Source organism: Pogoniulus pusillus, chromosome 16 (genome assembly GCF_015220805.1).
Source record: "Pogoniulus pusillus isolate bPogPus1 chromosome 16, bPogPus1.pri, whole genome shotgun sequence".
Lineage (NCBI taxonomy): Eukaryota > Metazoa > Chordata > Aves > Piciformes > Lybiidae > Pogoniulus > Pogoniulus pusillus.
The window spans coordinates 9822121-9843418 of NC_087279.1; the positions used below are offsets into that span (position 1 = coordinate 9822121).

At 37.7% G+C, this 21298-nt stretch overlaps 1 protein-coding gene across 11 annotated transcripts in view; it reads right to left on the minus strand.

Annotated features, from left to right (window-relative positions):
* The window catches only part of ATP2B2 (ATPase plasma membrane Ca2+ transporting 2), a 398492-nt gene that overhangs the window by 44357 nt on the left and 332837 nt on the right, over positions 1–21298 (minus strand). For all 11 annotated transcript variants that reach the window (XR_010305183.1, XM_064156366.1, XM_064156370.1 and 8 more), the window contains 2 exons: positions 7208–7449; positions 6431–6665 (listed from right to left, as the gene is read on the minus strand). Coding sequence is in view for 10 of the 11 variants with exons in the window: in XM_064156366.1 (XP_064012436.1) it covers positions 6431–6665; positions 7208–7449 (477 nt within the window). In the remaining variant the exon portion in view is untranslated. The remainder of the gene's footprint in view (positions 1–6430; positions 6666–7207; positions 7450–21298) is intronic.

Sequence of the window (21298 nt, forward strand, 5' to 3'; positions counted from 1 at the left end):
AAGATAAATCATGTATGTTATGTCATAGAACCTGACTATTTCCCAACAGAAGTTACATCACAGGCACGGTACATCTGGCATCATTAAGCACAAAAACCACTTTTTATATCAGCTGCTTAAGGCTTCTCCTGGCTTTAATAAAAGGAGTACTCTGTAGCTTTCTTTGGCCTTTAGTATCAAGGTACAGAATGCTGAACCTAGCATACTCAACATACATACAAATATGATGAGAGAGTACGTATATTTGATATAGAAAAATATCTAACTTCTGATCCAAACTTTCCTCTCAATAAAACCATAGAATCATGGAATTGACCAGGCTGGAAGAGACCTCCAAGATAATCCAGTCCAACCTATCACCCAGCCCTATCCAGTCAACTAGACCATGGCATTAAGTGCCTCATCCAGTCTTTTCTTGAACACCTCCAGGGACAGTGAGTCCACCACCTCCTTGAGCAGCCCATTCCAATGGCAAATCACTCTCCCTGTGAAGAACTTCCTCCTAACATCAAGCCTATACCTCCTCCAGCAGAATTTGTCCCTTTGTTCTGTTGCTGGCTGCCTGGGAGAACAGACCAACCCCCACCTGGCTACAAAATAATTGAAAAGCTTATTGTAATCTAGCATATAGCTTATTGCACTCTAGTATATTAATTCATGCATATCAACAGGTAGAATACCTAAATAAACAAGTTTCAAATGCCACGAATAATTCACATATTTCAAAACTGTAAAACTGAAAAATGATTTTAGTTACTAGTTGATTTCCTCAGAAAATAATCAACAAAGAATGGGATCATGAAACATATTCTAAAATAATTAAAATAATATTAATTTTTAAACTATTTAAGGGAGGGTATCAACATATATATTGCTAGCTATAATAGCACTGCCTTATTATATCCTATTGCCAGCTGAGTGCAGCTTGCTGATCTTATTCTTTATTTTAGAGATAAGTGTATTGCAGAAGTCAATGCAAATTAGAGTGGATTCATCTCATCCATTACTAGAGAAAACATTAAGAAAAGGAGCCAGCATCTACAATATTACACTGATAATTTTGTGCATTTCTTTTTGTGCATTATTTGAGTATGTGCCATTGCTGAGGGCAAGACATTTCCTTTTACAAGACAGCCACTGCTCTGATGCAGTGTGGTGAATGCTGGGCTTCTAATGACTTCATGGGGCCAGAAAAGCTAGAGATCTTGGACTGCATGTCAAGACTGAAGTTAAACACCCTTAAACCATGTTGTAGATCATTATTACTCCAATCAGTGAATACAACTTCATACTGTTTCTGCATCTTTCTTAAAGGCAGTTGTGAAGTTTCTTGAGGCCTTAAATGACCTGTTCTAGTGGGAGGTGTCCCTGCCTATGGCAGGAGGTTGGAACCAGATGATCTTTGAGGTCCCTTCCAATCTAAACCATTCTATGATTTTATGATTCTATTTTCCAAAATGCCTCACTAAACTAACACCCAGTTGAAGCTCAGACTAGTACTTTTCCCATGATTATGACAAAAATCACTCCACCCTCAGACTGCATCCACAAAATGTGCTGTCTGGAGAATGACTCTGTCAATGCAGATTACAGAACCAAGATAAAAAATTTAGGGACAGATGTTTCTCTACACATTTCCTCATCTCTGCTCACTGAGAGTTTTCTTTCCACAAGTGGTATTTGGACCTGAAGCCTTTTAATGTTATGAAATGGACTTCTATGGGAGACATACAATCAGATTAAATCTATTACTTAAGCAAATGACTCCTGATTTACCCAGTTTCCATATTAATAATCCTGGCTATATTCCATTTGCCAGTTTGGAATACCCTTAGTATCCACTTTGCTGTGGTGACCCCTCATACATAGGATATGACAGACTTAGATGATTTTCTGTTAGACCAGCACAGGGTATGAACCACAAAGAGGAAAAATAAATTACCCAGAAAAAACAGTCTGCTCACACAAAGTGCCAGTCCTATTAACCAAGGGCATGGGAGGACAACCTAGTTTCAAATACATCTCACATATAACTAGAAAAATAATTCTATTTTCCTCTTCTCTCATTTTTTGGACAGCTGGTGGGTGGTATCTGATTTAATACTGTGTACAGTAATTACAGTTAAAATATTGTTCATATTTTTTTTATTGCTGTAAGGGAGAAAGAGTGTTGGCAGACTGAGTGGGCAGTGGAAGCAGATATTTTCCACCAGTTTTTCAGAGCTTAAATACATGTTTTAAAATGTTCTGGTTTATTTTCTCTCGGCAAAGAAGGCCTCCTAATGCATGCATGCATGCATACATGCATAAATTATCCAGTGCAGGAATATCTGTCAGAATCAGGTGACAAATAAATAGGTGACATTTGGAAGTGATTTATGTTCCTCTCCCAGAAATAACAGATTGTAGGCGTACATTGGCAAATCAGTGTAAGCCAGTACAGACTCATTAAAATCAATCCAGGAAGGCTGTCAAAATCAACAGAGAAATCTCTACAGGAACAAGACATCATTCTGTTTGTTCTCTTGTATATTTACCCAAGAAAAAAAACCAACACACACACACTCAAGAGATAAATATCAAGCAGGTATTTCCGTGCTTGATCAGAACAGCTGTCAATGAATGAGCTTGTGTGTGAATTAACCTAGGAATTATACAAAAATCAGGGTGCCTGGTGCCCATATGCCAGATAAAACTGATCAGGTGCTGGACATCATTATGAATAATTCATCCAAACAGTTTCTTTTAATGTATGAAAGGAAATGCAAGCGCAAGAAAGTCCCCAGCAATATCATCAGAAGAGATGATCTTATCTCTGAACCCATGCTTACACAACACCACTGACACCACAGGTATTCATACATAGAAATTCTCCAAATATGCGCACGAGCAACGTGCCGCAGGAGCTCTGTGGAAACAAGGAGGTTGCCACCATGCTCATGTTAACTCCAACAGTCATCTTAGGGAAAAGGATAACGCTGAGCCTTCCCTAAGGAAAATGGGAATGCAATTTAAAAGGAATTACAGGCTGTGGCCGTTTGAGCTGATCCTCTAGGTCAGACATAGGGGAGAGATGAACATTCCAGGGATAGGCCACATAAATGGCAACAATAGATAAATTAATATAATTTCATTGGAGCATCAAGAACTTAATGTCTAGAAGCACAGTTTGTTCTCCCCCTTCACCCGCTGGCTTCTGCTGCTGCAGCTTCGCCTATCCTCCCCGGCTGCTGTTTTGGCTCCTGCTGCTTCTGCTGCTTCGCCGCCGCTTGACCCCCTCCCCATCTCCCTTAAGGTTATTGTATTGTTTTCTTTTTTTTACCCTTCCTTCCTTCTCTAGTTATTATTTTTCTCGTTACATTGTTATACTTATATTATAAGAAAATACAATTTCATCTTTCCCTGACTTTCAAAAAAGTAGGGGGGTTTGTGTTGTGAATTTCTTCCCGGGGGAGGGATCAGCCCAAACCCGGGACAGGACTTTTTTTTGGCGCCCAACGTGGGGCTGAGGCTGAGGCAGAAGGACCCTTCCCAACAGCAGCAACAGCAGCCGGCTCAGCAGAGGCAAACGGGGCTAAGGCAGGAACAGTGGCATTAGCAGGCTCGATGGTGTTAGTGGGTTCGCCTTCCGAGGACCTCGCCGCCTCCCCTGGGACCGCTTCCAGTCCCCTGGTTGCAGGCGAAAGAATCTCCCCTATGTCTGACCTAGAGGATCAGCTCAAACGGCCACACAGGCTGACAGGATGATGACATAGGGTTCTTCCACTGGAATCACCTCATCTGTCTTTATAAATTCTGATATCCTTGAATACTGAGAATATTAGTAAAATGTCGGTGGCTGTACCATTTCCATTTTTTTATGTTCTTGTTTCCTCTTTAGAAAGTACTTTGAAAATTCATAAACTTCAGTGCCAACTCCAATTAATGGATTTAATTCTGGCAAAATACTAAGCTCCCTTAGAGCAGTTCACTACTTGCACGGACAATGGTAATTTCACCACTGTAATAAATACAAAAATGATACCACTCTGTCAGATATTCCATACCTGCACAGTATTCCAGATTGTTATGGTTTTCTTCTGGTTTGTTTTTTTTTCAGTTTATTTCCTTTTCCTAAGGTGCTGATACTGCTTTTTACCAATGTGTGAAGTAGTAATGATTTAAATATTGTTGTTTGTTTTTTTTTCTTGCGATGTTACTACCACATTAAACAGTCAAAAAGGAGAATGAGTAAAATATCTCTCCCAAAATGTCCCCAAAAAAGTCCAACATTTGGTAAAATTCTGAAACGAGGAAGGTTTTACTACATGCCTTGCAATGAAATAAGTGTTAGTGAACCTTCTGGTGTTAAATGACAAGAAATTCAATACATTATTCAAATAATTATCTAGAAATAAAACATTTTCCTGCCTTCATCTTCTTTGATCCTTCACACAGAGTCAGACTTGACCTCTTTACTTTTAGCAACGCTATTCATTTTTACCTCTGGCTCCTAAGAAATTATCCCCTATGAGATGAGAGCATTTCTCTTATAAAACACATTCATAAGAACAACATGAAAGGGTAGTTTGCAGCTATTTTCAATAATAACTGCAAATCCCAATGCTGTCCATTCCCCCCATCTGTCACACCACATATTACCTGACTTACAGATATTCTCTATCAGGTATCACAAATAATTGCGGAGGGAAAGAGAGGCTGACTACAGTACCAGTGGTCACTGCCAATTACAATCTTCTGAGTTTGTATCTGTATCAGCTACAGCATTAAGGGGTCACTGCAGACAAAGCATGCTAAGAACATATTAAAACATTTTTAAAGACTTGACATGTCAGGTGCAGGGGCAGATGGATTAGTAGCAAGAGAGCATCCCATGACAGATAAAGTAAATGCTGTTTATCTGATGACTGTGGAGATATGGAGTTAATCACACCTTTTCCACTCAAGCAAGATTCATCTTATATTACAACCTTCTTGTTACTAAAAAAACCCCAAGAAAGTCCATTATCACACAAAGCATAGTTATGCAGCTGCTACCTGTAGGTGTAAATAGTTTGTGCTAAGTTTCCAAAGTTACAGCAGTCAGAAGTATCTAAGAGCCTACTTTATAAAGGCTTGGGGAAATAAATCAAGTTAATTTATGCTTTTGATGTTTTAGTAAATAACAAATAGAATTTTCCTAACATGTCCATCATTGCCACCAATTCTCAGTGGATCAAATATAAAGATTTAGACGTGATTTTAAAAAAATCCAACAAACCCACAAAACTAGACAGAATATAAAAAAAAACAACACCAAAATTGGTACCAAGCTACCTACCTTTTGCTGCAGAACCCCACCCATTTTGTATAAGAGGAACTGAGTTATCTTTCAATTATCTTACTCCAAAGTGAGTCACAGTCATTAATAATCCATTGAAGTAACAGCAGAATTGGAGAGTGGCTTTCTTGGCATGTAACAGGAGGGCATCAGCCGCTCCCCCCCAAATGCAGGAGGTGCTGGGGCAGCTGCAGCTCTGCCTACACAGCAGCCATAGCCACACACATGCGGTTGAGTCAGCGAGAAAAGCGCCAAAGATATCCAAAATGCCTCCATTTTATGCTCAGCACTTTCAACTTTGGGACCTACCTTCTGTCACTGTTTCCAAAGTGTAAAATGGAATTACTTCTCCACTGTCAAGATTCATTATCAAGCACTGTATACACTGGTCAAACCCCTAATTTCCACCTCTTAATCTACCTTTGGTTTCATTGTAGCAACATAATTTACGAGCATAGTAGCAAGCACACGCTTCGCTGTCCACACCTGATACTTATTTAAATGCTCTGCTTAATCGAGCTCAAATTTTAGTCATATTGTTATAAGCCATCTACATGTACCATCCATGAAATCTGTAGCCTCTCCATGGCAAAGGCTCTCCCTGGCCAAATACATTTAAAATTAGCAGCCACCAGTTGCAATCTTCAATTAGTGAGCTGGCAGCTGCTACAGTAAATCACAAAACTCCAAGACTGTGCAATTTCTGTGTGCAGTTATAATCACTTTGCCCCTGCACATCTTTTCTCTACTGATGAGTTGCACATCACTGCATTACTTCAAGGAAAACTATTTAATACCTGTGAGCATAATGAAACTTCTGCTCATCAATCCTCCTCTATACTACTCCTTGAGCAGAGGTTAAGTCATCTCGATTCTGCAGTTCAAAAAGTCCTACTTTGTTTTATTTTAATTAATTATTGGTTGATCAATAATTGATTTAATTATTTGACTTTTGATCAAGTAAAGCCTATTTCTAAAGCTATTTCTATCTTCTCTGACAGAGCTAATTAGAAAAGGAGGGGAAAAAAAGATAAAAACTGCAAGAAATCTTTAGTTCCATTTATGTCCAGTTCTATGAGAAATGCTTTGTAACATAAGAATTCAACATACCTCTGGCCTTACTGGGTCTTCAATGCCAACGACACAAATGCAAGTCAGGTCAGATAAAATGTCATTCTCATTGTCCCAGTCAGGCTCTGGGCTGCTGTTGAAGTCTCGGAAAGCAACGCAGATGGTTCTCAGTCCATCACAGGCCATAGGTTCAATCACCTTCTTCACCATTTCGTCTCGGTCCCGTGGTCTGAAGATACGAGGTTCACCAGCTGAATTAAGGATCCTGGAACACCTTTTTATTTCAGGAAAAAAAATAAAAGAAAAAAGGAAAAAAAGGTTGACTGTCTATTCTGCTGAAAATTATTTGCTTGTATTGGCTTGTTTCATTCAACATTTTCTTTTTCGATGGCAAGCTTTAAATTTGTACTGCAAATTTCTAGATTAAAAAAGAAGATTCACTACTGAAACATCAGAGAGAATTTGCCACTTATTACAGAGACTCCAAGAGCCCTTCATCCATTATTTTCTCAATAGCTATATAATTAATGAGCTGACAATTTACAATGAAATTGAAAAATCTTTATTTTCCAAACGGGTCCAATGTAAAGAATCCAGTCATAAGGTACTGAACGTAGATTCAATTCTTTCGCTAGCCAAGGAAAATAAAAATAAGCCAAACAGTTTTGCAAGAGTACTAAAAAAACCTAGAAAAGCACAATAACAGTTTATACCATCGAAGTGTGTCACAGTTCTGCTGGAAGTAGCAAATTCCAAATACCCACATGAGATGGTTTTGGAAGAATACAGCAACTGCAACTAATCCCTTGAACTTACTTCTTTAGAACAATTTCCGAAGCTCCTTTGCTGTACATTCGGAAGCTGCCATCTGGCATTTTAATGACAGTACTCATTGACTTTCTCACAGAGTTGAAGGTGTAAACTTTATAGAGTTTCTCCTCGGGGATGAGGTTCCGAACAGGCTCATAATCCTGCTTCAAATCCAGGACAAATCCCAAGAGGCCACATTCTGTCTTATTGCCCACCTGGCGAGGCAGACCACCCTCTTTTTCTGGTGGCTGAAGAGAAGAAAACAGCAGGTATTAACTTCTCTAAAGGTAAACAGCACACAGCGCCTTCTGAACAATTAATACCAAAGTGACAGCGTGCAGTTAAAGATGTGAAACTGAATGTGCAGTCATCCACTTTTCAAAAGCTATCAAAAATCCACAGGCCTGTAACAGATCTGAAGCAGCTATTTTCACTCTAAGGAAAATTCCTCTGGACAAAGAGCTGCATTTGGTCTCTTGCATTTCTGTTCTTTAAATTAGCTACTGGCAGCTGAGTAGCTCATGGTGGTTAGGCAATAATACAGTAATTAAGATTAAGTAACCTTCTTTATAGTCAAAACTAATTCATCCTCATTTCTCACAAACAGGCAGTTTCGTTTTTCTCACATCCTTACAACTAAATTCTTCTGCTGACTTTCATGGTTAAACCTACAAGACATGTTTTTATGTACATCTGCAATTAATCATAACAGTAAAATCTTAGTGAAAAAAGTATTTCCAACAATCTACAGTTCTACAGCTAGAAGCACCTGTCTCTGGAACTGCCACATTTTACTCATTTACACATTTTTACTGCTTTAGACAACAAATGCTTTATATGCTAGACAAACTGGAGCCAGCTAAATATTTAGCAACAATCCTCACAATTCAAGGGACAAGAAAGGCATTAACTTCCTGTTCAAAATACAAGCAAACATACATTTCATGTACATTTCGTTGTTCACAAACTTTCTTGAAAGTAAATAAGCCCCAAGCCAAAGGTTCTCGAGTTGCCAAAACTCCAGAATGACTCAGATCAATCTCTGTGTGAATAACAGACTGTTTATAACTTGTATTTTTCTATACTCATCAGAATTACCAAATGTTGCCTCAGCCAGGGCTGAGCTATACTTATGGGGACCAAAAGAAGGGAAAGTCTTTTCATAGCTTTACTCCCCACTGAAAAAAGATTTTGGTCTGATTCCAGACAGAACTGTAAGCCCTCCTGAGATACTCAAAACCTGCATGGCTGCATTTCTGTGTGATCTGGTATAGGTGATCCTGCTCTGGCAGGGGGGTTGGACTGGATGATCTTTCAAGGTCCCTTCCAGCCCCTGACATTCAGTGATTCTGTGATCATTTTCAACATGACTTAAACTTCTGCCTCACTTAAGACCGCAGGATTATATTCAGAATCCATGTTTAATTTCACTGCAGACTATGAAATCCAGTCTACTTCAGAAATGGGATTCCTAAGGAGACGTAATTCCCTTAGGAATGTGAATGTGGCATGAAGAGTAATGTAGAGAATGATTAAACCTACAAATCAGTAATCCTACTTACATTTGAATTCTTGCAACATGTATAGTCACAAAAAAAGGGAAAAGGGGACCTTTAAGCATAACTAAATAAGTATATATTCCAGATACCCAGTAGCTGGTTTGAATAGTGAAGGTCAGATAGATATGACCTAGAATTGAAGATATAAAAATTGAAGATATAAAAATTAAAATCTAAGAATTATCTCTCTTTTTTACCCCCCATTAAAAAGAATCTATATATCACTAGGAAAATACCTATCTGGTGAAAGATTAATCTAATTTCTTTTTCTAAGAGAGGCATCTATGGTGAGTGATATATAATGATCCAAAAGCTTCTGTCTAGAAGAGATTTATCCTTCCAAAAAGAGTTGTAACCTCTTTCTCCTACACAAACCATCATTTTTACTGCATTACATGGGTCACATTTATGTTGCAATGCATTTTAGTGTTACTCCAAGGTATTGGCACTGAAACTCAGCAAAAACACTAATATGATATATTAATTTTATTATATGCTGTAACAACTTGCCCTGCTATAATCCCATTAAACTGTGATGCAACTTCCCTTTGGATTCTCAAATTCACTTAAGAATGCCTAATTGAAAACCCAAGTGCTTGTAGTTATGTGTATCTGGAAGGATTCTTATACACAGTGGGTAAGAAAATCTTAGGAGTCAGAAAAATACTCTTTAAAATATAGTTTCATTTTCATGACAGTGCAGGCACACTGCTCCTGAAGCGCTCTACAAATACCAGGTTTCTCACAGCAACAGAGGAATCACCTTCACTGCCTGAGCAGTACAAACCAACTGTGAATATCATACAAACTTTCCATTTTAGATCTAAATCCTCATTGATCTTTTGGTTGTCTCTGCCACTGAAGTCAGCGAAGTTTAACAGTGACTTAAATGTGGATGTGATCGGGCCACAAGCAAATCAAGGAAAGCCCCTGGAAATCAGGGACCATAGACATACAATCTTAGACAAGAGTTAATTCATGTGGTTTCATCATGCCCTGATATGAATGGATACCCAGAAAATAAAAATCTACGCACATTTCACTTCAGAGTCCTTCTAAAATTATTCAATCTCAACACAAAGGAGACCACACTCCTTTTACTGTGGTCTAAAAATAGTTTTCTTTTAGTGAACATCTTTAGCCTGCAAATATGTAAGCAAGAGGAAAACACACCAGTGAAAAGAAAATGAACAGACATCTCAGGAAGGTTTCAAAACCTAACAAGTGGCCACCTCCCTCTAGAGCAGCTGCTGTCTCCATATTCCTTGTACATTACGTTACAATGAAGCATATGGTGGTGAGAGCTGGCAAATAGCACTTCCTCTCCTCTACTGTTTCAGCTCAAAATCTATATGCCAAAACCAGTCTCCTTGCAGATTGTTCTTGACAATCCTTTGCAGAAGATGCTGGCTTTTAAAACTTCCTACTGTGCTGTATCTAAATTTATTTCTTGCTGAAATCTGCAGTTTATGGCACCTGGAAAACAATTGAAAGGACAGCCGAAAGAGGTTACTTTTGAATAATTAACTAGGAACAACTCCATTTGACAGCATATGAGAGAAAACAGGAAGTTAAATCTTTGTGAATGCAGTTTCTGAAGAGCTCAATGGAAGATCTTTTACTAGCCACACTGTACAACATTCTCCAAGGAAGAGGCTGATCCAATACCTTCCTCCAATAATGGCTTTCCACCAATCCCTGTAAAATGTTTTCGAATGCCTCTGCCAAGTTTTTACATTATTGATGCAATAATCACGTATTTATTGTAAGCAAATAATTGCATGCAAACCCAACTTCAGGCAGATATTAAGACAACAGATGTTACAACTATGAAACCAAAATAGGTTTCTAGGTCAAAGTACACCTGTGTTATTAGAGCTTAAAACCACCAACCCACAAGATACTGACCTATTACAGAACGGGGGTTGCAAAAGCAATTGTCAGAATTACTTCATTGGAAAATATTCAACAATAAAACAGGTGAAGAAGGAAGAAAGATAGAAATGTGAGCATAACTTAAAGAGGTGATTTCATTTCTAAAATTAGAGTAGGAAGTGATAATGAATCATTTTTACCGTAACACTTACTAAGCCTCATTTTTCTTACTGCCTCTTTCAATGTGAAAAGAGAGAACCTGGCAAGAAGATCAAACTAGCCTTTCCAAATGAAAATGTTAGTTATGAATTCATACATTATATAAAGTCTTTGTTTCATGTTATTATCCTGTTGTTTACAGATTGAACTACTCCTTTAGAGCAACAGGAATTGTAAACATAGCCATTTTACCAAGGTTAAAAAATTAACTTGTCTAGCATATTATATCCATATTGAATGTTCCATTTCAACTCCATTCACAACAGGCAAACACACTAAGGAAAACAGATTTTTAAAAGTTAAACTGTGAAAAATTTGCACTCTTTACTGTCCCAAACCCACCCCCACCCAAAAAAGAAAAGAGAGATACACTGGAGCAGGATGTGCAGGCATTTTCTCTGCATATTTAAACTTGATAAATGTAAAATTTAAAATATTCAAGCAGGATGCATGCTTCTCGAACCATCAAAAGAACACTACAGTACTGTCCAGTTCAGAGATAAAATGTTTCCTATATTATAGGAAACATCCAAAGAAAGGCAAAAACATACTAAATTTATAATCAAATGTATGTGTCACATTTTTGTAGTCACAGGTGCATCCAACTGACTTCAAGCTAAACCAAGACTGATTTAAAAATGACTGTTTAAAACTTCAAAACGAAAGGGGGAGCTCTTTTAAGCAAAGGATTAAGAATCTAAAACTTTGCTCAATTAAATAAGGTTTCCAGTCACAAAATGGGAGATGGTTTCAAAAGATGTGTAAAGAGTAAGAAGGCATCAGGGGACATCAGCTGTTCTATTTTTCATTACAGAAAGCTCTGGGTTCCTGCAAACTACAGAAATTCAGCACCAGCACTGTTTTTCCTTCCTTCGTAGTGTGATCATTTTCCTAGATCCTTCACCCCATCCATAATCTCTTTTGTTCTTTACTCTTTTTTGTCTTTATTGTTTCCTAGCTGCATCACCTCTGCATCCCTGTGTAAGGATGCAACAGAAATCTGGTTAAAGATCATCTAGAAGTAGAAAGGGTTTGATGTGCAAATAGTATCAGACAGAATTTTCTGTTACACTTTCACTTTCTTGTTTAGAAAGTTTACTTAACAATCCTACCTGTCTTTCCCCACAAAAAAAAAAAAAAAAAGAAAAGAAAAAAAAAAGAATGTGGATCTTCTCTTTGGATTTATTATTTAGTATTATTATTTATTGGCTATAATGCCCACGTCATACCTTCAGCACTATCTCAGCACATAGCACACTGACAGCTTTCCAGGCAGACCACAACTGGTACATAAATTATACACATGACTAGGATAATACTAATTAAACCAACTCCAAAATGTTAGTAGAATTTTTAAATACTATTTTTGTTAGTTAAAACAAAGAAGAGAAAGCCAGCATCCTAAAGATAAATTTCAATACCTATATCTGGCAAAACACTGTTAAAATGCTATGAATTTACTTTTGTAAGGTCTCTGTTTAGGCACAAAAAATAGTCACTATATATTGTGCAGAGTCTCATCTTTGCTAACCTTGAGGACACATCTAGAAAAATGTTATGGAGTTGACTGATAAGGAAGATCACAACTTTTCAGATTGGTTTCATGTTAATGATAAATGAGTTGTCTCTGTTTTATACAGAGCAAACAATGTGCTTTCTGATAACTTACGTGCGAGTTTACAGCTCCAAACCATCACTGCAAGGTACAATGCTGTGGATATTCAGTTAAATTAAAGTCAAAAGTCAGTTTGAATTGGGGTCAGCATAAGGGATCAAAAAAGAACAGTTCACAACTTGGAGCATTGCATAATCATTTCAACATCAGAAGAAAGAGACTGCACTAACCTTACATACCATTCTGGTTTCACTCGCTTAAAGCCCAACACTGAAAAGTTTAAAGGTTTGATAACCTTTTTTATTCTTATGCACCCTGCTGAGTAGACTTACATAGGTGTTCTCATTCATTTATATCATGTTTGTTCATCAGAAAGTAAAATTTATCTCCTTTTCACCTTCAGAGTTTTAAAATGTTTTTATACCAGTATAGATCTTTTCCTTCACTGCATCTGAAGCTCAGGAAAAGCAATTAAATTCCAGAGAACTAGAGGTTGCAAGGAAGGTGAGCTTCCAAATGCATGACTTAGATAATTCTGTCCCGTAACACATCATATTTTAGGTACTATGGTTACCCACTCCTCATTTCAAAGCCCTGTGGTACATACACTTGCAATCTGTCCCTAAAGCAGACAAGAAAATATGTTTGGGAACCCTTTATTAGACGTTGTATATGCTCTGATAACTAAGACCAGCCATACTTTACAAAAACAAGAGGATTTGTGTTTCACACAGTACATAATGGTGTCACACAGTGCTGCACAGAAGCAAGAAAAACGTTGCAGGCTGGGATGTGATATGTTATAAGGAATTCTTATACAGCTACAAGCTTTAACAAGAAATTTGATTGCAGACTTTCTGAAAGAGAGGAGTCTTGGGCAGAAAAGAAGACATTCATTTCTGATGGTGGCATGTATTTTGGATTCAGAGATTACTGACAGCTGCTTTGTAGGAAAAAGAATGAGACAGAAAAGATCAAACAGAAGGTGATGGGAGAAAGTGGCTTTAGTAAATTCCCCTTTATTGACGGTTTCTTCCTTTTCCTTTAAACACTTCCTCTGTCATTTAGACACTCAAATACCTCTCTCAGACAGGAGAGCATGAAGTGTTTGAATTAAAAGTCAATGGAAGGGACAGGAAGAGACAAAAACTGGGTTTACACAGCTAATCAAACACATCAGCAGTACTCTCCAGCACTAAATGGGACTAAAAGAAGGGAGGACATACAGAGGGAATTAATAAATGGATCACATAAATAAACATCTGAACTTTCACCAGTGCTGCCCTGTATTGATCTGATTCCAAGTTCTATTCTGAAAAGGCTGGGAAAGGGGTAGAACAGCTAATTCCTTTTGCTTCCCACTGTCCACCAACCTGTCATACCCGCAGCAGCTCCGTTTCTTAGGAAAATGCACATGAAATAATTCACTTCAAGTTCTTTTTACTTCCTTTATCTAGACAACCTAAAATGAAAGCACTTGAAACACATTTCAGCCTTCATGGGAAAGAGAAAATCTGAAGACCAAAATCAGAACTGTAAACAACAATGTCGTTTAATAATAAAGTTCTACAAATAGAAATTGTTATTTAATACCATGGCTGGTGAGGCAGCCTTCTCCCTGACCCAGCCACTCTGCAGTCCCTTAATTACTACATGCTGAAGGCAGGCAACATTCCCACATCATTTAGCCTTCCGTGCTATACTTAAATTGTAGTCTCAGAGCACATTTGTGTTGCACATCAAGCCTCAGTCAGGACCACAAGGTGCTGGCAGTTCAAACTGTTAAAGACTTAAGATAAACACCTCGCCCTTCATGATTAGAGACTGCCCAGGACATCCTGCTGAGCTCCACTGTGGTGTCTCAGCAAGAAATGAGAAGCAATAGACAGGTAGTTTAAAAGACTTTGCTGTCACTCCTCAGATGTGCTGCACCCTTCAGCTGACATGAAGCAGGCTTCTCAGACAAGTGACAGCAGTCACTTGGCACTGCTCCCCAGCACAGGGCTCTGTCTCCTTATTTAGCAACCATTTAACTATAAGATCTGCTCAAACTTCCTAGGAAATTAATAAAAGGAATTTTTGACTCATGACTGGATCGGGTGTAAGCAACAATATAATTGTACAGTAGCCAGAACAATGGAATTATGTAGATACTACTGGCACAATTAGATCTACCACAATAGTCAGAGGATATTCAAGTGCAGGCTTCCTGCACCAGATTAGCTCTGATGCAGGGTAATTATTTAATTTTTAGGAAGATAATTCTTTAATATTTTTTCTATTATCTGAAGACAGATCTGACAATGATGCAGCAACCTGTGTAATTAATACGATGCTGTGGTACCATGTCATTCTTATTGCTGAAGCTCAAGATGCATAACAATTTAGTTACAGATAACACATAAAAATGGTGTATCTAAACACTGCTTGATGCCTCAAATAATAGCACAGCAATAATCATATAAAAAGGGGCCAGCTGTAATTATGTAATGCATCAGCATGACATTTCCGATCAACATGGCATAGCAGGGAGAGCAGCAGTAAATATGGATGCATCCTTGCTTCAGCTCACGTAATAGGAACAAGGAAAAAATCGTGCTAGCCGTACATTCCCCCAAGAGTGATTATGAAAGAAGATGAAATCATGCATGAAGAATAGACTGAAAGGCTGGTGTGACAGTCTCTACTGTCTCATCGACTCTTACCTAGTTTTACATTCAAAGGCAGCTACTATTTTGCCCTTAGATTAATAGCAAATAATTAAATTATCCTTACGGTTTGAAGGACAAATTTATCTTTGATTCACTCAAAAAAAAAAACCCAACCACAAAAGAACAACAAAAAACAAAAAAAAACCCCAACAACAAACCTACTGCAAACAGGAAATTGTTTCTTCTTTTCAGTAGTTAAAGGTAAAAGATGGATATGTCAGTCCTGCACATATTTTTTACAGAATTATAGAGTAGTTGACAGAATCACAGAATGGTAGGGATTGGAAGGGACCTCTGAAGATTATCTAGTCCAACCCCTCCTGCTAGAGCAGTATCACCCAAAGTATTTCACATAGGAATACGTGCAGGTGGGTTTTGAATGTGTCCAGAGATGGAGTTCGACTACAGAGACATTTTCTGGGCAGCCTGTTCCAGTACTCTGCTGCCCTCACAAAGAAGAATTTGAGGTTGACAAACACTATCCCCCCTCTTTTGGGATGCCATCAAAGCCCAGTGCCCTGCTGAAGCAGGTTGAACTGCAGCAGGTTGCTCAGTGCTGTGTCCAGGATTTTGAATACCTCCAGGGAAGGAGACTCCACAACCTCTCTAGGCAACCTGTGCCAGTGTTCAGCCACCCTCATTGTAAAACATGTTTTCTTATGTTTTGAAGTTTTTTCCTGTGTTCCAAATTGTTGTCATTGTCTTTTGCCTTTCTCTGGGCACCACTGAGAAGAGCTTGGCTGCGCTTTCTTTACTCCCTCACATCAGATGTTTTATACACACTGATAAAGTACCCTTGTGAGCCTTCTCATCTGCAGGCTAACAGTCTCACTTTTGCAACCTTCAACCTGCATGTTAGGCACTCAGCCCTATCATTCAGATCATTAATGATGCGAAACAGTCAACTGCTTCCCCCTTACTGACCACTGGAATACAGCATTAGTGATCAGACTCCAGATGGACTTTATCATCACAACCTCCTGGTGCATAAATTTTCAGACATGCAAAATACTGACCCATATGAGCAATCTGAACTATACATATGAGAACATCATTCCTGGATGTGAGCAACTTGCTAAAACTAATTGGAACAAAACCAAAATGTGCTATTTCCTTCAGCTTCACAATCAGAGGAAAAAATAGGAGACCTATTGCAGAACTAATTTTTAAGGTTATTAACATAACTAAATTTAACTACATTTATCTGTGCAATTAATTCAACTGGGTCCTGAGCAAGAATTTCTGATTTCAAATTAAGAAAACATTAACTGATAACTTTAAGTTAATAATACTTTACATGAAGTAGGGCACATGTAACTGAACAACACTTATTCTACCAAGCCAAACGTGTGTTATACTGAATACACTATAGTTCATTAGTGACCTCAACATGCCACGTGAGTCTTCCCATCTCCTGATTATTTTAGTTCTCTGATTTTTTTTTTCCATTTGCAATAAATAATCTACATTTCAATATGAAAATAATTAAAATACAAAGTTGGAAGCCTTCTAATTTAAAAAATAAGTTTTAAATATCTCTCAATTTTAAATGACAATGATTTATGGAGAAATTCAGAGGTACAGTAATACACCTCATAACAGTGTAAAGAATGAACTCTGCCTTGGTATGACACTACTGATTAATCAGAGTTATAATTAGTGTTTCCAGAAGACATTAAACTGAATTTGCAGACCCAGATTTCCCTCCACATTTTCTCCAGAAGGGTCTTAGCATATTTTTTATACCATAAGCTCTTATTCATCTGTAAGTTGAGACTTTCCTATTGTAATCGGTCAAAACCATTCATATGGTCCCTTAAAACCTATAATTTAATGACAATTTGGCTCTCAAATTTTGAAAATTATGTATTCCATTTCCAAATTTGGACACTAAAACCCTTCACTCCTGTCCTTTTGTACAGTCACACTCACAGGGAACTGGCAATTGTTAGACTTATACTGGTCCCGTTCCAGCTTCTTTTAAGTGGGACAAGAACTGTTGACAAGTAACCTAAATAATCAAAATAATTAGACACAGTAATTGTTATTAACTTACTTTACTTAGCAACCAATTTACTTTAAATATAGTCTAAGTAGAAGGCTTCAGCTCAAGCGAGCTGTAAATAAAGAAGCAAGAATACTTTTGTACCCTATTACCAACACCATCAGAACACAGCCCCAGGATGACAAATGTTCCATTTACAAACCAAACTGACTAAGATTAAGAACAGATAAATAGATTTTGTAAATTTCTCATGATTTGTTCCATTTCTTTGGCAAACATTTGCTATATTTCCATGAATGCCAAACAAGTTGAACATTTTTCTTTAAGTGCTAAAGAGAAATTGCACTTAATTGCAGAATTCTAATTGGTGCCTCCATAATGACAACTCAAACATCTGCTACCTTGTTTTAGATTTATTAAACAGCAGTTTTACTGCCTGCCAATATGAGACTGACTTCATGAGTGCTGCAGACAGGGAAAACAGAATGCTACAGACAGGGAAAACAAAGACAGGGAAAACAGAGACAAACTGCACTATGTTGAGCTGGTCAGGTAGTGAAAAATTTCAAGACAGTAGTATGCAGGTTAAAATGTGTATTTCCAGAACCAGAGTTTTGACAACATTAAAGCACTAGTGCATCTGTCTTAAGGCTGAAACCTCATCTTTTAGATAAGGGGAAACAGAGATACATTTTCTTTGCTTGTAGCAGTGGTCTGGCAAGGAGCTGTACGTTTGTGATACATTCTTTGAACTAGTCTAAGACTTGCTTCAGTCATCTATCAACAGTTCTCTCCCCAACATTGACAGACTGTCTCCCCAAGGTTGCCTATGAAAATATTCAATGTTTCTGAACATACCATCAAAATTCCATAAAATACATAATCTTCCTCCCTTGTGATTAAATAGTTAATACTCCTAATCAAAATTAATCACAGCTTTTAAGAAGACTTCAACTAGTACTCTGACATGCATCTCATGTGTGTTCTCTGCTCGCCACTGCAGGTGAATTTCAATCACAAAGTTGCGAAACGCGCACCATCTATTTCATGTTATCTAAGCTTACAAACTCTAGTCTGATTCTGCACTACCTTCTCTATGCTTTTTACTTATTAAAACTGGAAGTCTTGTAGTGCCCTAGAGACATAAAATCATCATTTTGGCCTAAAAAATTAAAAGAATCTCCAAGCAACAACAACAGAAAACTAAGAACTACCAGCCCCACCAGTACTCTGCATTGTGAGAATGACCATGTTGTACAAGAAAGCAATCATCACAATCCATGCAGAGCCTTTACCTGTGGCACATCAAAAACCTTAATTTCACAAAAGACAGGTAGCTGGTCTATGCACAGTTTCCATTTGCACAAAACTTAGCAATGCCTTGGATTTTTCTACTGTATATATCTTAGACAGGAAATATAAATTTCTAGAAAGACCAAATCAAAGCAACCATTAGTCTTAATACTGTCATTCTGGTTGCATCACAACTACCATCAAACTTTATAGTTTGTGGAGCTAAATTTAGTAGATGCAAAGCAAATCTAGGCATGTGAAATGCAAAAGGAAGTCTTTTCACTTAAGCTACTGATTATAGACCATCATAATTATAGATCTTCTCTGTTTATGGTGCTCTTTTCCAGAGTAAGGAAAAGGGTTCTTCATGTATCCATTTCTAAATTAATCTAAAAACACCACCAGAAGTTATTTTCACTTGTCATACAAAATGTATTCCTCTTTAAATCTAACTATCACATACTAGCTGAGGTGGTGATTTTTTGGGAAGCAAATGCATTAGCTCAAATGTACATAATATGCTATAGCAATGCTTATCTAATATTTTCTCAGAGGGATTTTGTGGCATGATTGGTTAGGTAATGGTTGAGATGCATTATAAATTCAGTCCTCTGGCCAGTCCCTCTCCTTGTCCGGATACTAAGAATGATGCCTTTGCTGGGCAGAATAGCAGGCTGGGAGACTGCAGCCAATTCTATCTGATTATTCATTCAGGAGGAAACAGGACAGCAATGATGGAGAGGTTGAACATCCTGGCCTCCTTTATAGGAAAATTCTCCCAGAAAAGCTTGTCTCTTGCCTCTTCCAAATATATAGCCCCTAGTAAACCAGCACTGAGCGCTGTTAACCCTTCTCCTTTGGAGTGAAGGGTAAGGTAACATCATTCTCCACTCACTTGAAAAAGTAAAAAGCACAGAAAGATAATATGGCATAAGAAATACACAGCAGAAGTTTTGAGATGCTCAGTGCTTTCATTGAGTATTGTGAGCAATGAGCTACATCTACTGCCCAGCACTCATTTCAGCTGGGTGTCCCACAGTCTCCGTAGAGACTTGCCAGTAGCCACCCATACTCTTTTTGCTATGTGTGTTTGCACTTCCAACCATGGGACAGGTTTGTAGCAGTACTTATAAAAGTTGTCCCAAATGTTTTAAATGTTCTTCTTTCTAGAAGCTTTTTTTTTGCATGTAAGTTGTCTGCTAAAACAGGTCTGACATTGCTTCAGAGATGCTGAGGATCAGTATGATTAAAATGTTTCCTCTGATCGACTCCATCTGGGAAAAAGATTTTACATAACAGATACCTTCTGTCTTCTGCCCATCAAAGTCATATGTCCCTGAGAAACAAGATACACCAAAGTCATGTGGTTTTTGGAAGTCAATGTCCCTTGCAGTTTGCTCAGAATCTGTGGTTACAACTTTTCAGAACCTCATTCATGCTGGAGATTTTTCTGGCTTATCTGGCACCACGTCTAAAAGCAGAAAGGCCATCATTTTGGGACACCTTCCCACGCTGACTTGTAAATAACACAGAAATGTGACTGACTGGAATCCAGAGAAGCCAAGAGATTCACATATAAGGAAAAGTGGGAAAGTTGAAAGAATAAGTAGTAGTGGGGGCTACTCCCCCAAAAAAGGCAGGAACTAGGATGCCAAGCATAGTTTTTTTACATATTTTATATTTAATATCAACCTTCTAGGCCTAGCTGTGATTCAGGAAAAAAGAAAAAATAGTATTTTGCTTGTGATAACAGAAAATAAATCTCTTTAACTGCTATTTCATTCACAAAGAATAGCAATGTGAAGTTAATTTAAAGTCTTATTTCAAGTCTAGAAAGTAAGTCCTGCAAATTTAGTGCTCTGAAATTAGGAAGATGTTTTCTGTCATTTAATTTATTGCTGGCACTGTACCAGTTGAGGGGTTTGTAGCTTCGTTCCCCACAAAGGAATAAACCACACTGAAGTCTGGGACTAAGAAGAAAAGTTACTAAAAGCTATATAATATACATTATACATTTATATAACATACATCCAAAAGAGACGATTCATCCACAGCATTGTTTTCTAATAAGCCTGTTTGTGTATCTTTGTTTGATTACAAACCCACTACCATTTGCTATAAAATTGGTATAAAATTATTATCTTCCTGCTCCTGATGATAGAGAACACAAAGAAAACCTACATTAAGACAGATGTGCCTGAAGTAAGTGGTTTACACCCACTCATGGAAAAACAAAAGCTCCTATCAGGAAAACATGCTCCCTGCAAAGTGTTAGCACTAAATTCCAACCAGCATATCAATCAGCTCCAAAGTGTGATGGCTTTGTCTCAGTAGGGTACCACAGGCATAAAATGAAGTATGTATTTAAAATCATTCATTGTGCCAATATATTTTATTCCAAAAGTTCTAAAATTATCAGACAACAATACACAATATTTATACATCTAGATGAGAACACTTTGGAACACCTTGCAGGAAATGTTAACTTTTTAAGCCTGCATTTGTCAACAGGGGTATCTGGCAATAGCTGGCAGTTATGCCTGCAAGCAAATTATCTTCTGCCGGTACAAGGTGAGTGGAAAATAAGAACATGGATATAAGATAAATAACGTAAACCAAACCCCTATGCAAGGTAACAGGGAATACATTTGTGGCATTATAGAAAGTTAAAAATCTATTTTCAAACAAGCAAGCAGGTTAAAAAAGAATCTACCGTGGTAAATTATGTTGCAGCAACAGAAAGCTTCCAAGTGCCTGTCAGTCCTGTTTATAATCTTGCAGTAATTTATTCCAACTGGAATAATTGGCATCTGCAGTTAC